This window comes from Podarcis bocagei, assembly GCF_964188305.1.
Source record: "Podarcis bocagei genome assembly, chromosome: 4".
Classification (NCBI taxonomy): Eukaryota; Metazoa; Chordata; class Lepidosauria; order Squamata; family Lacertidae; genus Podarcis; species Podarcis bocagei.
In genome coordinates this window covers 96,194,495-96,218,204 of record NC_138128.1, presented here as the reverse complement: position 1 = coordinate 96,218,204, position 23,710 = coordinate 96,194,495, and the positions used below count along the sequence as shown (strand labels likewise).

General features: G+C 45.0%; 1 protein-coding gene across 1 annotated transcript in view; it reads left to right on the top strand.

Moving 5' to 3' along the window:
* The window catches only part of ANO2 (anoctamin 2), a 156,506-nt gene that overhangs the window by 60,189 nt on the left and 72,607 nt on the right, over positions 1-23,710 (top strand). Inside the window, exons 11-13 of the mRNA XM_081191598.1 lie at positions 1,940-2,100; positions 8,003-8,085; positions 14,777-14,860. Coding sequence (XP_081047724.1) covers positions 1,940-2,100; positions 8,003-8,085; positions 14,777-14,860 — 328 coding nt within the window. The remainder of the gene's footprint in view (positions 1-1,939; positions 2,101-8,002; positions 8,086-14,776; positions 14,861-23,710) is intronic.

The window sequence follows — 23,710 nt, the reverse complement described above, 5'->3', positions numbered from 1 at the left end:
GGCAAAACTGTATCTGTAGCACCCTCTGCTGTCTCTCTGCCATAAGAATGTGATTTTTGTATTTTAAAAGAGGGGTGATGAACTTTGGCCCTCCAGGTGTGGCCAAACTAGGTATATTGAGAGTTGTCATTCCAGAGTATTTTGAAGTCCAAGGCTTCCCCACCCTGTTTTAAAAGGTTAAATGCTAATTTTACGTTTTAAGGAGAAACCTGCTTTTACGCTCACTGTATTTCAACTGCTCACGCTGTGTCAGTCTCTTTGCATTTTGCTGAGCTTCTTGTAAGTCCTGCTCAGAGAAATTGAATATCACTGGTAGATTTCTGATAGCTCAGAATGCAAAGGTCATGTTTTTCCATGGATGCAAATGGCTTCTTGGTGCAGGATGTTCTGAACAGGAAAAACCGTTCAGAGAAAGGGCTGAGGATATTTGTGAAAAGAAGCACTAGAAACTAAGTTTGAGGTGGCAAATATGACAATCGGCTGAGAGGAAGTGGAGAAACGGAGAAGGCTTGCCAGATTGTGGAGGCTTTGTAAAGGAACAGCATCTCTTTCCCCGGAATTAAGCTGTGCCTTCACCTATGTCTACCCTTTTATATTTGCAAATAAACTCCAATATTCTTGAAATATCAAAATGACCTCTTTCCAGTGGAAACGACACCTAGGTAAGCATTCCACCTAGAACCCATCACTCAGAGATGCAACGTGTGCATAACAGTCCTATTGTGGCCAAAGTGAGTGTTCATTAGAGTGGGAAGAAATAAATGATAGACAAAGGAAAAGTGCTTAGCCCTTCCCCTGCCCGTCGCTTCTTCTCCACACTAATAAATAATAATAATAATAATAATAATAATAATAATAATAATAATAATAATAATAATTTTATTTATATCCCGCCCTCCCCAGCCGAAGCCGGGCTCAGGGTGGCTAACAACAATAAAATAGTACAACATTCTAAAATCATTCATTCTAAAATTAATTCAAATCAAATTGATGGCAACCATTGGGCTGGAGTTCTGTGAAGATTGCCAAAGGAGGGAGTCAGGCTGTGCCCTGACCAAAGGCCTGGTGGAACAGCTCTGTCTTGCAGGCCCTAATTGCACCCCCGCCAGAGATGGGAGTTGCCCCCCCCAATCCCATATCGTCCCGTCCCAGCCAAAGGACCTCTGTCTTTGAAGGATTTAACTTCAACCAGCTCCCACATAACCATCCAGCCACAGCTTCCAAACATCTGGTCAGTGTGTCTGGGGCCGAGTCAGGATGGCCATCCATCAACAGATAGAGTTGGGTGTCATCAGCATACTGGTGGCAGCCCAACCAAAACTCCGGACAAGCTGTTTTTCTTCCACTTGCAGCAACCACTTGGATGGGAGAAATGGCTGGGGAGGGCAAGGAAAATGGTGAGTGGGGGAAGGCTCAAGCCACCTTCTCCTGCATATTTCTTGGTGCCACTAAATAGCACCCTCCTCTTAGCGTTTGTCAAGTTCCCACACCTAGAGGAGGATGCTATTTCAATTTCATTTGGCATTAAGCCCGAAGAAATGCTTCTTAGTGGTTCTTAGTGCTTTCTTAAATTTTTATTGCCTTAGTGGAGCCATTTTTCATTTTCTTTTTGTAATTAAATTGTATTGATTGATTCTGCAAAGAAGTGGGTAAGATCTTGGTTATCTTTTGTTCCTACTGCTGCTTGTCGTCGTTTTCATTTGTAAGTCACCACGAATATTTTTTTTAAAGTAGAAACATGGCCTGCAGATATTTCAAATAGATAAATAAGAAGGAAAACAACCAATGAATTTAAATAAATACGCCCTTCTCTAGCCACCATCTGGATGTCTGAACTTCTGTTCTTGCTGAATGAAAGTCTGTGACTGTTCTGTAGCAGAAAGCAACTTCCCTCACAGATTACATATTATTCTGACCTTTTGGATTTTGCTCTTCATAGCAAGGAGATGTGCGACCAACGTAATGCCTTCACCATGTGCCCCCTGTGTGACAAGACATGTGACTACTGGAACCTTAGTAGTGCTTGTGGCACAGCACGCGCCAGCCACTTATTTGACAACCCTGCCACCGTCTTTTTCTCCGTTTTCATGGCACTTTGGGGTAAGTTTTGCTTTGAATGTTATATGCCTCAGTTAGATAGGGCAACATTCATAAGATGATGCTCAATGGCAAAACGATGGGTTCGTTCCAGGTTTACAGAACACCACAAAAGTAGTACCAGTAAGGAAACAAGTGCCTATTGGTAGGTTAAGAGGCAAACATGTAAAGGGGTTAACTGGTGTCTTAACTAGTACGGGGAGATTATAGAATCATAAAATTGTAGACTTGATTAGATTTGTTATTGATGTAGTCTTGTTTTGGTTTATTGGGTTATACCAGCACAGGTGTGGGAACTGTTGTTAGAATCCCCCACTCAATTAGTCCTAACAAGACAAGCATATTAACCTTGATGCCAGATAGAATCATAGAATCATAGAGTTGGAAGAGACCACAAGGGCCATCGAGTCCAACCCCCTGCCAAGCAGGAAACACCATCAGAGCACTCCTGATATATGGTTGTCAAGCCTCTGCTTAAAGACCTCCAAAGAAGGAGACTCCACCACACTCCTTGGCAGCAAATTCCACTGTCAAACAGCTCTTACTGTCAGGAAGTTTTTCCTAATGTTTAGGTGGAATCTTCTTTCTTGTAGTTTGGATCCATTGCTCCGTGCCCACTTCTCTGGAGCAGCAGAAAACAACCTTTCTCCCTCCTCTATGTGACATCCTTTTATATATTTGAACATGGCTATCATATCACCCCTTAACCTCCTCTTCTCCAGGCTAAACATGCCCAGCTCCCTTAGCCGTTCCTCATAAGGCATCCTTTCCAGGCCTTTGACCATTTTGGTTGCCCTCCTCTGGACTCGTTCCAGTTTGTCAGTGTCCTTCTTGAACTGTGGTGCCCAGAACTGGACACAGTACTCCAGGTGAGGTCTGACCAGAGCAGAATACAGTGGCACTATTACTTCCCTTGATCTAGATGCTATACTCCTATTGATGCAGCCCAGAATTGCATTGGCTTTTTTAGCTGCCGCGTCACACTGTTGGCTCATGTCAAGTTTGTGGTCAACCAAGACTCCTAGATCCTTTTCACATGTACTGCTCTCAAGCCAGGTGTCACCCATAGAATCATAGAATCATAGAGTTGGAAGAGACCACAAGGGCCATCGAGTCCAACCCCCTGCCAAGTTCCTTTCTTAAGCAGTCCAAGCTCTGAATTTTTTTTTCCATTAGTTTGGGCATTAAGGAGACAATGGTCTCGGAGGTAGCCATACAAATGTGCAAATCTTTCTCACTCTGCCCTATCAGTTCCTTTGGCTGTGGACTGAGCCTGTTGATTAGGGGTAGAGCTTGTGCTAAACTTCATGTTGTTATGATCCACATGTGTAATACAGTGGTGCCTCACAAGACGAAATTAATTCGTTCCGCGAGTTTTGTCGTCTTGCGATTTTTTTCGTCTTGCGAAGCACGGTGTCGGGAAAGTTTTGGAAAAGCTTCAAAAATCACCAAAGTCTTTAAAAACCTCAAAAAAGGCTACCACACCGCGTTCTATGAGTTGCTCCTCGAAGTCAAGTCACAACTGTATTAACGGTGTTAAGAAAAAGGAAACAAACTTGCAAGACGTTTCCGTCTTGCGAAGCAAGCCCATAGGGAAAATCGTCTTGCAAAGCAGCTCAAAAAACAAAAAACCCTTTCGTCTTGCGAGTTTTTCGTCTTGTGAGGCATTCGTCTTGCGAGGTACCACTGTACAGTGGTACCTTGGGTTACATACGCTTCAGGTTATAGACGCATCAGGTTATAGACTCCGCTAACCCACAAATAGTACCTCAGGTTAAGAACTTTGCTTCAGGATGAGAACAGAAATCGTGCTCCGTTGGCGCGGTGGCAGCAGGAGGCCCCATTAGCTAAAGTGGTGCTTCAGGTTAAGAACAGTTTCAGGTTAAGAACGGACTTCCGGAACGAATTAAGTACGTAACCAGAGGTACCACTGTATAAGAATTTTCACATACTAGTGCTGGATCAGGAGACCAGTTACCCAGCTGTTCTTGGCACTGGCGGAGGAAGAGGCGCGCAGGGGGAGCGCACCATCCCCAGCAGCACAATCCCGGCGGTGTGCCATTGCAGCTGCTCCCCTGCCCGCGGTGGGCGCCATGCTCTTACAGGTGGCACACCACGCCCCCAGGACATGCACCACGCCCCCGGGATGTGTGGCAGCCCCGCCCCCACCTGCTCCCCCCCCCCAGTTCCGGAGCATGAAGATCTGCCACTGGTTCTTGGTTGGAGGAGATTTGCCAACCTTCTGTTTGTTGGTTATGGTCATTAATGCTCTTTAAGGATGCAAGAGTCAATGACTCTTGGGAAGTGCCAGTGGGGTTAGCCCTTAGGGCAGGGGTCTGCAACCTTTAAGACAAAAAGAGCCACTTGGACCTGTTTCCGAAGAAAAAACAACTGGGAGCCGCAAAACTCGTCATTATAAAAATAACTTTTTTGTCACTTTTTATTATTATTTCTTTGTTTGACCCCTCAGAATTACTCCTCCTCATAGAAATAAACGTTACCTTTTTGTGTGTGTGTGTGTTCTTCACTCCCCTTCAAAACAGTGACCAGTGTACATGCCCCCTTTCAATGCAGTGACCAGCGTACATGCCCCTTACATTGTAGCGGGCAGGCGGGCAGGAAGTTGACTTTGGGACGGTGCGTGACTAACGCACACACCGCCCCCATGCGACGTCACAGCCAGTACAGTGCCCACCACAGTGGGGAGTGTCGGGGCGCACAATGCGCCTCCTCCCCTCGCTAGTATCCGCCCCGGAGCTGCGGCAAAGGTGTAAAAGAGCCACATGCGGCTCCGGAGCCGCGGGTTGCTGACCCCTGCCTTAGGGTATCTTCAGTAGCTATATGGCAGCAGTCTAGGATGGTCTTTTGTAGGAGAGGCTGGGCTGTTTCTTTATTGCTCTGCTTCCTCTCCTGGGCTCTAATCAGCACCATGGTGGATTTATTGCACGTTCATAGAATTGTAGAGTTGGAAGGGACCCGCAAAGCCAACCCTCTGCAATGCAATGAAAGCATCCATGGCAGCTGGCCACCCAACCTCTGCTTAAAAACCTTCAAGGAAGGAGAGTCCACCCAGTGGCATAGCGTGGGGGGTGCAGGGGGGGCCAGCCACACCGGGCGCAACATCAGAGGGGGCGCGCTCGCACTCTCAGCTCTCTGCCCCTACCTGGCTCACTCACTCTCTCTCACTGCAGTGCTGGCTGTGCGAATCCGATCCGAGCCGCCGGGTCGCCGCCCACTGTGGAGGTGGTGGGTGCCAGGCGTGCGGTGCGGAGAGAGAGCGAGGGACTATCTGGGGGAGGGACAGTGCAGCGGCCGCCCAGCGCAGCGCTGAGTGCGGGAGAGAACCACATCAGACCAGACCAGGCAGCAGCAAGAAGAAGCTGGCAGCGGTGGCAGGTTAGGGGTTAGGGGGCGCAAATTACCGTATTTTTTGCACCATAACACTCACTTTTTTCCTCCTAGAAAGTAAGAGGAAATGTCTGTGCGTGTTATGGAGCGAATGCCTGCGGGTGGCAGGGGGGGGATCTGCTGCAGTTGTGAGCAGAGGATCCATGGTTCCCCTTCCTTCCCTCCTCCGTGGCTCGCTTTGAAACAGCAAATTGGGAGAAGAGCCGCTGAGTGGGGAGGAGAGAGGGACAGAGAGCCTGCTTCTTTAAAGGAACAAAGCGGGAGAGGAGAGGAGCTGCTTACACGAGTGTAAAGCACGGATCCACATGAATCCTCAGGATTTTTGCACTGGGTCACCCCAAATTCACCATCAGATCACATAGCATGTCCATGGCTACATCTTACACCAAAAAAATCACACACCCACTGTTGCCTGGGGCCACAGTGGTGCAAAAACGTGGTTACAAAGCATGGATCCACATGGATTTTTGCATTGGGCTACTCCAAACTCACTGTCAGATCACATGTCTGTGGCCACAGCATGAACCACAAAAATCATACATCCACTGTTTCATTTAGAATATTTTTTTATTGTTTTCCTCCTCTAAAAACTACGTGCGTGTTATGGTCGGGTGCGTGTTATAGAGCGAAAAATACGGTACTTGCCTTGCCCCGGGTGCTGACAACCCACGCTACGCCACTGAGTCCACCGCCTTCCTAGGGAGTCCGTTCTACTCTTAAACAGCTCCTACTGTCAGAAGGTTCTTCCTGCAATCTCCTTTCTTCCACTTAACAGGATCCAGCTGTGCAGCTGACCCTGGTTTCCATGCATCTGTCCACAGGGATGTTCATGGAAGCATGGCAGCTCCCAATGAGTTCTATAAGGCAAAGTAAATCACACAGTGGGAAGGACCAGAACTGCTTCTCACGCCCTGGGCCCTGGGGTGTCCAGACTCAGTTAATTCCTCAGTCCCAGTGGTGTTCTGGTGGTTGCCATTCCCTCCTGTTATGTTGGGCTCCCACTGGTGGGTGGGCACCTACGGTGGGCAGGGTTATTTATTTATTCATTTATTACCCACTCTTCACCCTAAGGTCCCGGGTGAGGGAACAACAATTTAAAACACAGCATTAAAAAACAGTTTTTTAAAGTACAGAAAATGCAATCAAAGAAAATAGGGTGGGTCCTGAAATTACAGACTTTCAAGTGTCAAGCACCAGGGTGAAGAGGCACATCTTCATCATAATAGAGTTCCTGCATGGGCTCTATGATTTTTCCAGGGGTCTTTGCAAAATAAACCACCCAGACACAACTTGTCATAGCGATACTATTTGCTAGTAGAGTGTGGCAGCATAGCTATAGGCCTTTTTTTTGAAAAATACAATTGTTCAGTTTTTCCTATACCCACCCAAATCAGACTGGCAGAATAAATTAAGAGAGTATGCTGAATTAGTGAGAATATCAGCAAGGCTATGTGACGTTACAGGTGAAAAATTTACCAGAGAGGGAGATATTTACAGAGTTTATGTAAAAGAACATTGTCAAAATATTAATCCGTCGGCAGGCCTTGATTGAGTTTCTGCAAGTAATAGGTCAACTTTATAAATTTAAAGTAATTAGAATAACAAGGAGAAAAAAAAGCCAAGTGTGTAATTAAGGTATTCAGTTTGGGAACATAATGGATCGGAGGTCATTTCAAATTCATTACAAAATGATGTACAAAACAGGTATCAATTAAGGAATGAACGTTTGTTTATTTTTATTATTTCTTTAGCACCTGTTTAATATTTTGTTATATAGCTTTAAAACCAATCAAGCATTTTTAAAAACAAAAAACAAACAAACCTTGTTATATGTGGACTAATACACAGACATTTTCAGATATTTGGGCATTGGATATTGCACATGTGTAGCCAGTGGAAATGATTAGGGTGGTGAAGGACTGTTCTTCCTGTTGTCACCCTAGTGAGGTGGGTGCAGACCCACAACTGTGCAAGTGAATAGTCCTCATCTCCTTTTCTCTAGTTACCAGTCCTGACATTTTAGAAAGACTCCCTTGACTGCAATAAGGCCAATAGGTTATCATTCATGATGACAGTACAGACTAATATTCAGTAATTTGAAGTTGGATTATGATAAATGCTACCCAAATTATTAATGTTAGCGTTTCAAGACTGAATGAGATCTGGTGTTCTATTCAAGGTATGGGAAAATATAACCTCTGGAAAGCATGTTATAACTTTTCTCTCAATTATATGCTGTGTTAGAATTTTAAGGTCATGCACTGAAACTGTTTGGCAACAGGTTCAAGTCAGGCAAAAAGTAGTGCTTCGTTTCAGAAAAGTTCCCTGTATTGCTGATTATACTCTACCTATTCTAGGCATCATTCTAGACTGCTCAGGCTCTGATTTGCTGCATATCTATATTAGGAGGGTTTGAATATTCAGCATACTGGTAATCAGAATAATCAATTTTGACTCTGAAGCCCTCTTCTGATTAAAATTGGATTTTCTTTCTCAGCCACCATGTTCCTTGAAAACTGGAAGCGTCTGCAGATGAGACTAAGTTATTTCTGGGACCTAACTGGCTTGGAGGAGGAAGAAGTAAGGGTTTTTTATTATTACTTTTTTAAATAGTCCAAATAGTTTCCAATAAAAAAAAATCAGGTGGAGACTTGCTATTATAAATCCATAGAATGTGGCTGGATATGACATTGGGACAAAAAGAGGTTAAATCTAAAGTAAAATAAAGGTAAAGGACCCCGGACGGTTAAGTCCAGCCAAAGGCGACTATGGGGTGCGGCGCTCATCTCGCTTCAGGCCGAGGGAGTTGGCGTTTGTCCACAGACAGCTTTCCGGGTCACGTGGCCAGCATGACTAAACCACTTCTGGAGCAACGGGACACCGTGACAGAAACCAGAGCGCACAGAAACACCATTTACCTTCCCACTGCAGCGGTACCTATTTATCTACTTGCACTGGCATGCTTTCGAACAGCTAGGTTGGCAGGAGCTGGGACAGAGCAATGGGAGCTCACCCCGTCGCGGGGATTTGAACCGCCGACCTTCTGATCGGCAAGTCCTAGGCTCTGTGGTTTAGACCACAGTGCCAACTGTGTTTACCTTACCTCAGACTAGAATGAGATGATTGCTGTCACAGGAACAGAGAGGTATAGTAAGAGTGGATTCAGTACCAAATAAAGTCGGATTTGGTGGGAACCATCCAGCCATTCATTTGTTTAGTAATATAATATTAATAGCAAGCATAACATGGCACTGAGATTTTAAGTTTTCTTTAAACAACTTCCGTTTCTGTTATATGCTGTTGGTGGAAAATTGTTTCATAGGAAAAAGAGATAAATCGCTCAAGCCTTTTCAGCTGAGTTTATCTTTGGACTATAGTAACTCTGTCTAGAATAATATTTGGAGGAAGCTTCCCTTTTCTGTTGCTGAGCCCAGTTATCTGCAATGAAAATCTTAACGTTTTCTTGTATCCGTCCCTGGTTTATCACTGACCTATATTCCCTTATTCTACCTTTTCAATATGCTTTTTTTAAGAAGGGTTAACATGATTTGCAGCCTTCTGGATTTCAACCCCTTTCCCCTTTTTCTAGTAGCTGCATGTCAGAATGAGAGGTGGACAATGTAGATGAATTGTAAGATTCTGCAGATGTTGAGTGGGGAGGGAGACAGGGGAAGAGTCAGAAAGTTAATAAATGATATAAATGTGAAGATTAAATGGATAGGAAAGATGGTTAGCCTTAATCAAAAAATTAGAAAGATTACTGGAAAGAAGAAAAAGAAATAACTTGAGATTGACACAGTGAACTACCATTAGGGCAACTGAGAAAATGAAGGGAATCAGAACTGAACATTAGAGCAGGGATAAAAAGACTCCTGCATTAGCTCTGTTTCTGTCTTGGATGTTAGTCATTGATGGAATTCTTTTTCTCAGTACAGTGGCGCCCCGCAAGATGAATGCCTCGCAAGACGAAAAACTCGCTAGACGAAAGAGTTTTCCGTTTTTTGAGTCGTTCCGCAAGACGAATTTCCCTATGGGCTTGCTTCGCAAGACGAAACGTCTTGCGAGTTCTTGCGATTTTGTTTCCTTTTTCTTAAAGCCGCTAAGCCGTTAATAGCCTCTAAGCCGCTAATAGCCGCTAAGCCGCTAATAGCCATGCTTCGCAAGACAAAAAAACCGCAAGACGAAAAAACCGCAAGACGAAGAGACTCGCGGAACGGATTAATTTCATCTTGCGAGGCACCACTGTATTTTATTTTTGCTGGATTTGCTGGATTTATACCAGTTCAGAACCCAGTATAATTATGATCGTTGTTTAAGATAGGGAAGGCTGTTTGATGTAGGAAAATTCTCCAGTTTCCAGACCAGGGTTGAACCTTTAATCTATCCAACTGTTAGTTATATGTAGGGGGGAAGTATATTGTTTCAAACAGAAAACATATCAAGGGATGTCAGAACTGTTAAAAAACAAAACAGATATCCAAGTCATTTTAAAATTCCCATAGGTAACTTCCATAGTGTAAACAGTATATTTGAGTCTATTCCTTGGTCACAGAAAAGTCCTATTGACGTCAACAAAGCGTTTGCATAAGTACAAAATTCAGGATTTTGTTTTTTGTTTCCAAGATGGGAAGTCTCAGTTTCATTTGGAGCAATTATTTTGTCTTTAGCTTGGCTCACATGGTTTTCAATAAGTGTCTGGCAGCTGGACTGGCTTGGTTCCAGCATTAGTGGATGTGTGTGATGTGGATATATATATATATTCTCCGTACATGGATATTTAGACTTCCTCAACACATCAGAGTCATTTACAATATTGTTCCAAGTCAAACCGCCTTCCCTCTCTTAAACAAAGATCTTAATTCCACTGGCTTCTGCACCGGTGTTACTCCAATAATTTCAGCTAAACCACACTGGTGAAAATAAGTTCAGAATTAAACCCAAAGATCAGAAACTTGTAAGCTTTAAAGCTGTCTTTGGGTGTTTTTCATTTGAGTTAAATCAAGAAAGGGGCACAAGGATCATTGCACTACCTCTGTCCCTTTTGCTGATCTCCCCAGACTTCAAAGTTGAAAACTTTCTATGCTCACAGAGTCTCCACATATGTTTCAGAAACCTGATTCTCCAGGTTTTTAACACAAATAAGGAGACGCAATGAGCATTCTAGGTGACCAAAATGGTAGCAGGGCAGAGCTAGTGCATTCATCTGTACTCACCCCGCTTTCAAGTATCCTTATTACTCTATAGAGCAGGGGTCAGCAAACCTTTTCAGCAGGGGGCCAGTCCACTGTCCCTCAGACCTTGTAGGGGGCCGAACTATATTTTTGGGGGGAGAATGAACGAATTCCTATGCCCCACAAATAACCCAGAGATGCATTTTAAATAAAAACACACATTCTACTCATGTAAAAACACCAGGCAGGCCCCACAAATAACCCAGAGATGCATTTTAAATAAAAGGGCACATTCTACTCATGTAAAAACACGCTGATTCCCGGACTGTCCACGGGCCGGATTGAGAAGGCGATTGGGCCATATCCGGCCCCCGGGTCTTAGGTTGCCTGCCCATGCTATAGACGAACAACGAAAGACAACTAAACTCTCTGGTTGTGACCTATAGACCAAAACGATACACACAAAGAGTGGGTTTTCTTTTTTCCCCCTGGCAGAATGCTCAGGTATGAGTGTCATCCATTTGTTCTGGCCATGTTTGCCTGTGCTGGGGAGTCTGAAAAGAAAAAGGTGGGGAAGGAGGAGTGACAAGGATATCTCCACATGCTCAGGCCACTGCTAACTGCTGGCCAGGTGGATCTGGCAGGGTCCAGGACTGCTTCTTTTGTTTTTTTTAAAGGTAAGCTAGCGAAGCAAGGAGGGACGTGGGTGGCGCTGTGGGTTAAACCACAGAGCCTAGGGCTTGCCATTCAAATCCCCGCGACGGGGGGGGGGGGATTTGTGTCCTAGGCTTTTTAGACTCGTCTAACCACGTACTAAGGGACACAGGTGGCGCTGTGGGTTAAGCCACAGAGCCTAGGACTTGCCAATCAGAAGGTTGTGGTTCGAATCCCCACGACGGGGTGAGCTCCCGTTGCTCGGTCCCTGCCCCTGCCAACCTAGCAGTTTGAAAGCATGTCAAAGTGCAAGTAGATAAATAGGTACCGCTCTGGCGGGAAGGTAAACAGCGTTTCTGTGCGCTGCTCTGGTTCGCCAGAAGCGGCTTAGTCATGCTGACCACATGACCCGGAAGCTGTACACCGGCTCCCTCGGCCAGTAAAGCGAGATGAGCGCCGCAACCCCAGAGTCGGTCACGACTGGACCTAATGGTCAGGGGTCCCTTTACCTTTAGGGAAGCAAGGAAGGAGTTGAGGTATATTTGCAGACTCATGCCTCTGCCTCCCACCAGCTAGATGGAGTTGACGGTGAGTGCTTCCTTTGCCCCGTGGAGGGTTTTTTTCTGAATGCCCCCATATAGAACGTGTGAGAGAGATTCAGAGGCGATTTGTCTGAGAGAGAACATTTATTTGTGATGTGGGAGCAGTGCTTTTTTCGGGGGGGGGCAGGGATACGCATACCCCTAATCATTTTATGAATCTTTGTACTTTTGTCCATTTATTGTGTTTATTTTTCCCGATTTGAACTTTAAAATGGTGGTTTTCTTGAGTCAAAATGAGAGTACCCCTAGGGGGGAAAAGCACTGTGTGGGAGGGAGAGAGGGAGATCATTGTTTTCTTTGTGTGTAAAAGGAAAAGGGAGGTGTATTTTATTTTATTTTATTACATTTATATCCCACCTTTCCTTTAAAGAACTCAGTCTCCCCTCCCGTTTAATTGTGAGGTAGCCTTAGGACAGGCTTCCCCAACCTCCGCCCTCCGAATGTTTTTGGCCTAAAACTCCCATGATCCCTAGCTAGCAGGACCAATGGTCAGGGATGATGGGAATTGTAGTCTCAAAACATCTGGAGGACCGAGGTTAGGGAAGCCTGGCTTAGGATGAGAGACAGTGACTGGCCCAAGTTCACCCAGTGACCTTTCCAATCCCTCGCTTTATGGCTGAAGCTCCCAGGTCCTAATTCAACGCTCTAGCCTCTACACCACACTGACTCTCTGACATATGTGTGGTTGGGGAAAGATGCGCTTGGGCCGAGAGGGAGAGATCTTGGGCGAGAGAGAAAGCGAGGGAGAGAGGGATCTCCCTATCATATATTTAGTATACTGCATCAGGTATTAGTTATTGTATCAGTGGTCCGAATACTCCACATAATTTAGATTTCTGGAAAACGTGAAACCTGCTGAACTATAAATATTTATCATATTTTACATTCAGCAAAAAATTTCAAATACAGTTCGGCACCACAATGACCATAGCTGTCAACTTACAGATTTGAAAATAAGGGACCAGCAGCCTAGAAAATAAGGGATCAGCAGCCTCGAAAATAAGGGATTTTGCTATTGTAAAGGGTTACTTACATTGGTACGATTGACAGATGCTGTCAATCTGGCATGAGGCGGTTGCGGCGCCGTGGTGGCCGCTGAAGCACCGCCCTTCTACGTCCCTCTCCATCCCCTCCTCTTCCTCCTCCCTCAGGCCACCTCCTCAGCTGCCACCACCGCTGCCACCTCCGGGCTCGTGGGCGGGAACCTCTCTCCCTCCCCCCGCCTCGGGTGGGGAAGGGCCGATGGAACTCCTTGCGCCAGGACGACGGCGGAGGACCCCGAGCTGCTGCTTCCCTCCCGAGCCGGGCAAGCATGAAACCCAGGAAATTTAAGGGACATCATCAATAAGGGACAGCAGCGGGACACGGCGCTGGGATAAGGGACTTTCCCGCCAAATAAGGGACGGTTGACAGCTATGCACAATGGCACCCCAAATGATGTAATTGCTTCAGATGCTTTGTGTTTAAAAAGAAAGCTGGTCCACTAAGCTGAGCATGGCCCTTGAATAGCCCATCTACTGCTTGATTAGTCTCCTGTTTTTGCTGCCTGTGTCGGTTTGCACAGTATCGGAGAAGCTGTCAGGCAAAGGACACTTGGGCTTCAGCCACCGGCCACATCAAGGTTTGATGCGAAGCTGCACCGCTTCTATTCAAGCAAGAACACTAGAAAGGAAGTACGAGCCTTCCTGAACTGGTTATACAATCCTGTTTACAACTCACTGCTTTGTTCTGGCACTGTCTGACTGATCTCCCTCATCTCCTCCTGCTCATTGTCATTTTAGTTTGTAAGCCTCAGGACAGGGCTTGTGGCTCATTTTCGTTTGTGAAAAGTGCCTGCCACTATAGTTTTCTACTTGATGTGAGCTGCTCCGAGAGATAATTGTTTGAGTGAGATTGAAATATAATAAATAAATAAATAAAATATACATTTGCCGGGCAGGATTTGATTTGGTTCATGAGTTGTGTAGGTCTCATCAATGTATATTCATTTGAAACCAGACAACAGGCAAAGTGTGTTCTCCCTCATGGAGAGCACGTGTTGCGGTCGGGGCTGACAAGACACCTCACTGTTGCTAGGCAAAAGGTTTGGCCATTCTTTTAAGCAGGGGCGGGCTGTTACTGGAGAAATTTATATGTTGCCATTTGTTGATTGACAGCCCTATTTGTTAAATACACTGCACGCAGCGACGAACTTCCTCTTTTTGCTGCGTGCTTCGGATCACCCGCCCTCCCTTCCCTAATTTTAGGCTGTTTGCTTGACCTTGCTATGCCTGTCATGGGGTCATCTGCTTTTGGGGCAGGGGCCCGGTAGGAATTGTGTCCATTTGACTGATTGGCTGGTGCCATTTGGTTTTTGCCTACGGCGTAGCAAATCGTTACAACTTGTAAGGTTGCGGTTAGGCATTGGTTTGGGAATTGGTTGGTGGAGGGGTATGGATTTGGCTGTGCCTGCCCCTCCAAAATGCTGCTGCTGCAAGGGTTTTCTGTTAAAGGAACCCAGGGGCAAATGTCACATCTTATTTCAAAACCAGTTATAAGGTCCAGTGTGACTATTTTAATTCAATTGTTTATTTAGTAAGTATTGCAAGGTGTTGGTTCTAAATGTATTCTCCCTTCCTCTCCCCTGCCAAAAACGTCCCAAGGAACTAGTCAAGGTTAGACTTCTTTTTCCATTTTGATAACCATATCAGTGTTACAGTGTAACCAGATAAGTGTTTCTTATCTGATTGGTGTGTTTCTTAATTGTGAGCTACTGAATCGTGTATCGATGTGCTTTTATTCCATTTGATTATCTACGAATCTTCTGATGTTAAATTTGCCCCACATTTTTACATTTTTCTTTAGGAACATCCCAGACCAGAATATGAAACCAAATTGCTACAGAAGAAATCCCAAACCGAAAAATGCAAAAAAACATGTCAAGATGAGGTATGACATTTCAGTTTTACTGTAAAACAAAATGACTGCCTTGGTTTCTTCCATCTGTCTGTCTGGTTGTTTTAACTGTATCTAGTTTTGAAATTGTTTTGTGGGTCTTTGGACTGCAATAAAGTTTTGCTTTCATTTGATTTTTACTGTATTTTTGCCTTCCATTTCTTTTCAACATGCATATTATGTTTTTCTTAGGGCTGTAACCTTTAATTGATTAAAGCCTTGGTTGAATAAACCAGGTTTTGCTCCAAAAGAGAAGTTCTTGCTTATTTTGGGGTGGGTGGGTAGGGTGCTATTTTGATTTTGTTGTGTTCCTACAATTGAAAATGAAACAGATACCATATTTTTCGCTCTATAACACGCACCCGACCATAACACACACATAGTTTTTAGAGGAGGAAAATCTGTAGGCATGCCACCCGTAGGCATTCCCTCCATAACACGCACAGACATTTCCCCTTACTTTTTAGGGGGGGGGGGAGTGAGTGTTATGGTGCAAAAAATACGGTAATTTTCCATTGATGAATGGCAGTGTTTTTTTAATAATTGATCCTTAAGTATTAAAAAAGACTCATTTTCATAAGATACACATTGACTGATATTTATTTCAAGTGAATTGCTTGGTTAACCAACAGCTTTGGACAATTCAGTGTTTCTGCTGCCACTGCCTAGACTCTGCAGAGTGGGAAAGTCACTGCCACATCAGCAACCCGGCCATTTATGGTGGCAGTGGGAGAAGGTAGGGGAACAAGCAGATGGAGTCTGATGCCAGCCAGTGTTGGCTGTAAGAGCATCTTGGGATCCAGCAGATTCTAGGCTGGCTTCGCTCATTTTGAGACTTTCTGCTGGTAGGGATATCACAGATGTACCTTCTGGTTTCCCTCATATTCAGGAAGCAGAAGAGGTAGGTCTGTACCAATAGGAGGTCAGCTGAATAGTCCAGAGCAGGGGTGCCAACTCCTGGGGGCCCAGCCCTCCCCCGCCCCAAATTTTTAAAGGAATGCCTGGGCCAGGGGTCAGCAACCCGCGGCTCCGGAGCCGCATGTGGCTCTTTTATACCTTTGCCGCGGCCCCCGGGGCGGATACTAGCGAGGGGAGGAGGCGCATTGTGCGCCCCGACACTCCCCACTGTGGCGGGCGCTGTACTGGCTGTGACGTCGCATGGGGGCGGTGCGTGCGTTAGTCACGCACCGTCCCGACGTCACCTTCCCGCCCGCCCGCCCGCTACATTGTAAGGGGCATGTACGCTGGTCACTGCATTGAAAGGGGGCATGTACGCTGGTCACTGTTTTGAAGGGGAGTGAAGAACACACACACACACAAAAAGGTAACTTGTTAATTTAACGTTTATTTCTATGAGGAGGAGCAATTCTGAGGGGTCAAACAAAGAAATAAAAAAAAAGTGACAAAAAAGTTATTTTTATAATGACGAGTTTTGCGGCTCCCAGTTGTTGTTTTCTTCGGAAACGGGTCCAAGTGGCTCTTTTTGTCTTAAAGGTTGCAGACCCCTGGCCTGGGCTCTTTCCTCAGAGCAAGGTGTTCTGGGCAAGGTGGCCCATGAGAGTTTCTATGCCACTGTGGCATTGTCGTGGCAGCTAAAGTTTATTTTTTAGATTTTTTAAAAAAAGTTAATAGTTAAACAGCTAAATTTTAAAGGGAATTTCTAACTACGATGGCAAAATCACAGCAGCACAGGCACTCCCTTTGACCACCTTACCCAGAATGTCTTTCTTTGAGGAAAGACACCACAGCCTGTTCTCAGAGTGAGGCAGTGGCACAGTGAGCCAAGCCACAGCATTAGTAGTGGCAAAACAATGAATGAGTAAGGTGGCGGGTTGGGGGAGAGAAGGATCCAGGGCCATGGTGGTGGCGGAGGAAAGGAGGAAGATGAGATGACTGGCAGAATTCGAGACCAGGGAGAAGAGCAAGTGGAAGAAGATTGGGGGAAATTTAAAATCTATTTGCAGAAACATTGTAAAATTTTTGAATGTTAAGGACATTGAAATGAACTGTGGGGGTTCTAGCAACAAGATAAAATTTAAGATTAAACTAACAATAGATAAACTAAGGGCTATGAATTTGCTGAACCAACTTTTAAAAGGGATACAAGAACGGGGGATGTGAGGAAGTCAGGAAAATATGTGAATTTAAGATATAAAATCAAGAAAGAGGGAATTTTTGTGTTTTTTCTATATGGGCTTTTTCTTTTTTATTATTAGTTTTTTAATGTATGCATTTTTGTAATTTTGTGTTTAATGTTTGTGTTGTTGTATTTTGTAGTATGTATGTGGTGTTTTTATATATATTTTTTGTCTTTGTTTTTGTATTTTTCCTTTTATATTGTGCATTGTTAAAACTTAATAAAAAATTTCATAAAAAAAAGAAAAGAAAGGAGGAAGATGGGATTGCTCTGGAGAGCCATAGGAACTGGGAGGTCAGGCATAAGTGGCTCAGTGTCAAGTGAGGAAAATAAGCGGAGGAGTACTTATTTGCCACCCATTCTGACTGAGGCAATTTGCCTCTTCCTAGAGCTTGCCTAGGAACGTGGGTGGCGCTGTGGTCTAAACCACAGAGCCTAGGACTTGCCGATCAGAAGGTCGGCGGTTCGAATCCCCGTGACGGGGTGAGCTCCCGTTGCTCGATCCCAGCTCCTGCCAACCTAGAAGTTCGAAAGCACACCAGTGCGAGTAGATAAATAGGTACCGCTCCGGCGGGAAGGTAAACGGCATTTCCATGCGCTGCTCTGGTTTGCCAGAAGCAGCTTAGTCATACTGGCCACATGACCCAGAAGCTGTACGCCGGCTCCCTCAGCCAATAAAGCGAGATGAGCGCCGCAACCCCAGAGTCAGCCACGACTGGACCTAACGGTCAGGGTTCGCTTTACCTTTAGAGCTTGCCTGGATGACAGTGCTGGGTTTATGTATAAGCTAAACAAGCTATAGCTTAGGGCCCTACTCTCTTGCGGGCCCCCAAAAAATTAAAGGGAAAGAAAACTGGATGTACATTTCCAAAATATAAGATAAAAAACAAATAAAATAAAACCTACATACAGCAACAGTGTTTTGTGTTGTGTAGGCTCCTATGATATAAGTAATGGGCCTCGCCTGCTCCCTAAAATATCACTGGTTTGCTCATTTTTATATACAGTGGTACCTTTGTTCTCAAACTGAATCCATTCCAGAAGTCTGTTCCAAAAGCAAAGCGTTCTAAAACCAAGGCACGCTTTCCCATTGAAAGTAATTTGTTGTTGACAAAGGACAGATGGACATATACCTTCAGTTGCTTAGGGCCTCATCAAATCTAAATCTGGCCCTGCTGGATAGTAAAGCCCAATAGGCTGGTTAGTCCCCTATATCTAACTATCTTCAAGAGAAGCACTAAGTTTCAATGCAACCAGAACTTCTCAAGGTGTTTTCTCCACCCACCCAGTTCATCAAAGTTTACCATACTGAGATAAACCATCTGAATTTCAGCAGAAGCCAAAACAGTTTCAAAGACGTGTTCAATTTCTTGCAGAGAGGGTTTTACACAACTCAACAAAAACCACAGTGCACTTCATAGTGTCATAAATTAAGATACTATAATGCTGCGTTTCATAACTGCTTTGGAGTAATAATTCTCCATATTCTAGTAATGCGGCTTTCATCCCAAAATGAGCATGACTTTCTCACCAGGCTGAAGTTTCCCCATAAAAGGCAAGGAACTGCAACTGAGCAAAGACTGTAGACGATAATATTAGTTCTTCCATTGCCCAGACTATCATGGTGCATTAAAATGTATGTACTGGGATAATTGTTTCCATTAATATCAGTGGCTGTCATGCATGCATAAACCCTGACAGGATAATGAGGATACGGATAAGCTTTCTGTCTTCTACAAAGCGGATGTTTTGTCCGTTTGATAAAGCTGCCAAGTTAGGAAAGTTTTAACAATATCCATATTCATCAGAGATTCGCTTTGCACGACGCTCGCTCTGCTTTGTTAAGGGGAGGTTGTAGGACAGATGTATGCATTGTGTTAACCTTTTGTGTGGACTTTGCTTTGGTCAAAACTGTGTTTGGGCTTGTTCAATGGTGTAGCTCCCACAGGAAAGCTAGTACCAGAAACTAGAGTTTTCCTTAATTTTCACCAATATGTATTTATATGTAGATACACAAACAAACTTGTGTACCTAGAAGAGTTTGTTGCCAGTGCTTACTGCTGTTTTCCCCTTTCCTGTATAAAGCTACCTTTGTGGAGGGAGAAAGAGAGAGAAGAGAGAGAAATAAATATGGGTGATAATAGATGCTGATGCTGGAGTCTGATGGTTTCTTGAACTCACCATATTTATGGAGCCCCCCTCCATTAGAATATTCAAATGCATTGCTATGCGCTTGTCTAATGAGTGGAACTGTGCGATTGTTAAAGCTTCCTTTTTTAAAATACCATATATTCTCAAATCTAATGCTCACCTTTTTTGGCCAAATTATGTTGTGAAAAGTAATGTGCACTTTAGATTTGCTTACACATTTACATTCGCCAGCAAATACTTTTTTTGGTTTCAAGGTTCTGGAAACTGAGGTGCGCATTAGATTCAATGGCACATGAGACTCGAATAAATATGGTACAGGTTTATTGATTTTTGAGAATGTACCAAATCAAAGGAGAATAAAAAGCCATAACTGTAGCTGTGACTGAGTGAAGTACACAGGTTGTTCATATTTTCTTCTTCTTCTCCTTGTCCTTCTTCTTCTTCTTTTCTTCAATATTAATAAATAAATATGGAGGAGTGGCTCAGAATTTACATTAGAATGAAATCAGATTAAAAGCCATAAAAAGTTGGATGTTTAGCCTGGAAAAGAGATTGAGAGGAGATATGATAGACATCTTCAAATATCTAGAAGGCTGTCACATGGCAGTTAGAGCAAGCTTGTTTTCTCCAGCTCTGGAGGGTGGGGTTCAAGCCTCTTACAAGAAAGGAGGTTCTGGCTGAACATCAGGAATAACTTTCTGATAGTGGAATGGACTCCCTTGGGAGGTGGTGGACTCTCCTTCCGTGGATGTTTATAAGAAGAGTTTGGATGGCCACCTATCATGGATGCTTTAGCTGAGATTCCAGACTGGATGACTGGACTGTACAATTCTACGATTCGAGGCAAAAGAGGGATAGGATCAAATGGTTGGGGAAAGGGAACAGTCTCAAACATGTCAAGGCCAGGCAAAAGGAGAATCTTTTAGAGGGGAGGGGAGTCTGATGTGTGAGTCATTGGAGCTTTATATAATACACTATTTTTGGTTATAGATGTTATAAATGGAAACCATGTGACTTCAAGCCTGGCAGTGGCCAAAAGCAAAGCCCCCAAGTCCTTATGTTCTGCAGTGGCATTACAGGCAATTATTATTATTATTATTATTATTATTATTATTATTATTATTATTATTATTATTATTATTATTAATTTATTTATACCCCGCCCACCTGGCTACTCTGGGCGGCTTCCAACAAAATATTGAAATACAATGGTCTGTTAAACATTAAAAGCTTCCCTAAACAGGGCTGCCTTCAGATGTCTTCTAAAAGTCTGGTAGTTCTTCTCTTTGACATCTGGTGGAAGGGCGTTCCACAGGGCGGCTGCCACTACCGAGAAGGCCCTCTGACTGGTTCCCTGTAACTTGGCTTCTCGCAGCGAGGGAACTGCCAGAAGGCCCTTGGCGCTGAATCCCAGTGTCCGGGCTGAATGATGGGGTGGAGACGCTCCTTCAGGTTTACTGGACCGAGGCCGTTTAGGGCTTTAAAGGTCAGCACCAACACTTTGAATTGTGCTCGGAAACATACTATGAAAGCTATGTGTTTGTGCTGTTTATGCAATATGGGAAGTCGAGTCATTTCTCATGTGGTATACAAGGGCACCTTTGTGCTCACAATGGGAATATGTCAACCCAAGCATTCGGCATTTTGGTTTGGTTATGGTTTTCTCACCATACTTAACTCCATTTTATAAAGGCGTGTTCCACAAAATCAATAATTTATCTCCTGGGGATTATGTTGCAGTTATTAGAGGTTTTTTTATTCTGTTGTAGTAGTGTTTCTGAGCATGACACATTTTGCCATCGAGGTCTCCGTGATGCAGTAAATATTTTATCTGTTAGATTGAAAGTGGGGGAAAGAGCTTGTCAGGAGTGGAACAGATACACAAGGTTGATTTATCACTCTAACAATGCCCTAAAGGTGCTAGTATTTCAAAAGGAAGCTGAAAAGGCTGGAACATTTATAATGAATGCCTAAGGTTAAGCAGCGGAACAAACAGTGAATAATTAAAAATAATTACATGCACCTGAAAACAGATGATGACAAGTTCTTTTTTTAAAAAAGTGATCCGAAAAGGCTTCGATGAGAGTCCTCCCCATATTGCGTGTGAGTTATTTTATCATTGGGATTCTTCTTTCTCAAAACCCATAATTATTTATTCATAAATATGGAATTATAACATAGTAAACGATGCGTAAGTATAATATTCTTACAAGCATCCTCTAGCGTAAGAATTAAAGACAGTCACTGCCTCAGATGGCTTTAAAGGTGATTAGATCAGTGGTTCCCAACCTTTTTTGGGCCATGCCCCACCTAAGTATCTCTAAAACCCTGATGCCCCCCCCCCCCCGTGACATATAATTCTTATTCTTCAAAAAGTGAGGTCCTGTTCATGTGGAGGAAGCCTAAAAGGCCATTCACGTGGTCTAAACAAGCTTCCAAATTGCCCCCCCTTAAAAATCAAATTGTGCCCCACGTGGGGAACCACGGGATTAGATTAAATACATAGATAGAACTGATACGGGACGTGGGTGGCGCTGTGGGTTAAACCACAGAGCCTAGGACTTGCTGATCAGAAGGTCAGTGGTTCGAATCCCCGTGACGGGGTGAGCTCCCTTTGCTTGGTCTCTGCTCCTGCCAACCTAGCAGTTTGAAAGCACGTCAAAGTGCAAGTAGATAAATAGGTACCACTGCGGCGGGAAGGTAAACGGCGTTTCCGTGCGCTGCTCTGGTTTGCCAGAAGCGGCTTAGTCACATGACCCAGAAGCTGTACGCCGGCTCCCTTGGCCAATAAAATGAGATGAGCGCCGCAACCCCAGAGTCGGTCACGACTGGACCTAATGGTCAGGGGTCCCCTTTACCTTAGAACTGATACAGTCCATTGTTGAGAAGTAAACCTGTGCATACCAATTGCTGAGGAACAAATAGTGCAGGAGGGCTCTTGTCCTCAATTGTTTCCTTCACGTCTGCCTGTGGGCATCCAGCTGGCCACTGTTAGTTACAGGATGCTGCCTAATGAGCCTTTGGTCTGATCCTGCAGGGTTCTTCTACTTCACATATCCTAAAGTAGTGTATCCTAGCATTTAATGATTTTTCCCCCTTGAGGACTACAGTGGAACCTCGGGTTGCGAACGTGATCCACGCAGGAGGCACGTTCGCAACCCGCAGCGCCGCATCTGCACACGTGCGGGTTGCGATTCACCGCTTCTGCGCATGCGCAAAGAGCGATTTAGCGCTTTTGCGCATGCACGAGCGTGAGACCAAAACCCGGAAGTAACCCGTTCCAGTACTTCTGGGTTCGGCATGGTGCACAACCCCAAAACGTGTAACCTGAAGCGTCTGTAACCCGAGGTACAACTGTACTCTGATTGTCTACCTGTTCAGGGAAGTTTTTAATGTGTGACATTTTAGTGTATTTTTAATCTTCGTTGGAGTGGCTGGGGAAGCCCAGCCAGATGGGCAAGGTACAAATAAATTATTATTATTATTATTATTATTATTATTATTATTATTATTATTATACCTTCCCTTGGATCAGGGATGGAAAGCAAGGGATCACTCTTCCCCCAGGACTTACCTTTGAATTAAAGTTGTAAAAAAAAAAAAGGAGTCTAGTTCAATAAAGTAATTCATTTTTATTTACAGTGGTGCCTCGCAAGACGAAATTAATTCGTTCCGCAAGTCTCTTCGTCTTGCGAGTTTTTCGTCTTGCGATGCACGGTTTCCCATAGGAATGCATTGAAAATCAATTAATGCGTTCCTAGGGAAACCGCCTTCAGACCAGGTCCGGGGACAGTCTGTCCCCGGACCTCTTCTGAAGGCTGGGGGGGGGACAAGGGCTTTTCTTCCCACCCCCAGCATTTTAAAAAACCCCGGGACAGCGGAGGACTTCTCCGCTGTCCGGGCGATCTTAAAATGCTGGCGGGCGGCATTTTAAAATTGCCCCGGGACAGCGGAGGACTTCTCCGCTGTCCGGGGCGATTTAAAAGCCCCTGGGAAGGCAGGCAGGGGGGACAAAGACTTTTGCCCCCCGCCCGCCTTCAGAAGGTGTTCCCGCCCCCCCCCGCCCCGCTTCGGAGCAGCGTTCCGAAGCAGGGCGGCTGGGGCAGGTGTTCCCGCCCCCCCACCCCGCTTCGGAGCAGCGTTCCAAAGCGGGGCGGCTGGGGCAGGTGTTCCCGCCCCCCCACCCCGCTTCGGAGCACCGGGAGAAGCGATCTCCCCGCAGCCCCTTGCTTCAAAAGAGGTCCGGGGGCAGCGGGAAGCGCTTCCCGCTGTCCCCGGACCTGGGGCTGCGGGGAGAAGATCGCTTCTCCCCGCCGCCCCTTGCTTCAAAAGGAGTCCGGGGACAGAGGGGAAGGCGCGCGCCTGCCTTCCCCTCTGTCCCCGGAGATTGCGGGGCTGGCAACAGGGAGAAGCGATCTTCTCCCCGCCGCCCCTTGCTTCAAAAGAGGTCCGGGGTGCGGGGGCAAGCTTCGTTTTGCGAAGCAAGCCCATAGGGAAATTCGTCTTGCGAGGCAACTCGAAAACGAAAAAAGCTTTCATTTTGCGAGTTTTTCGTC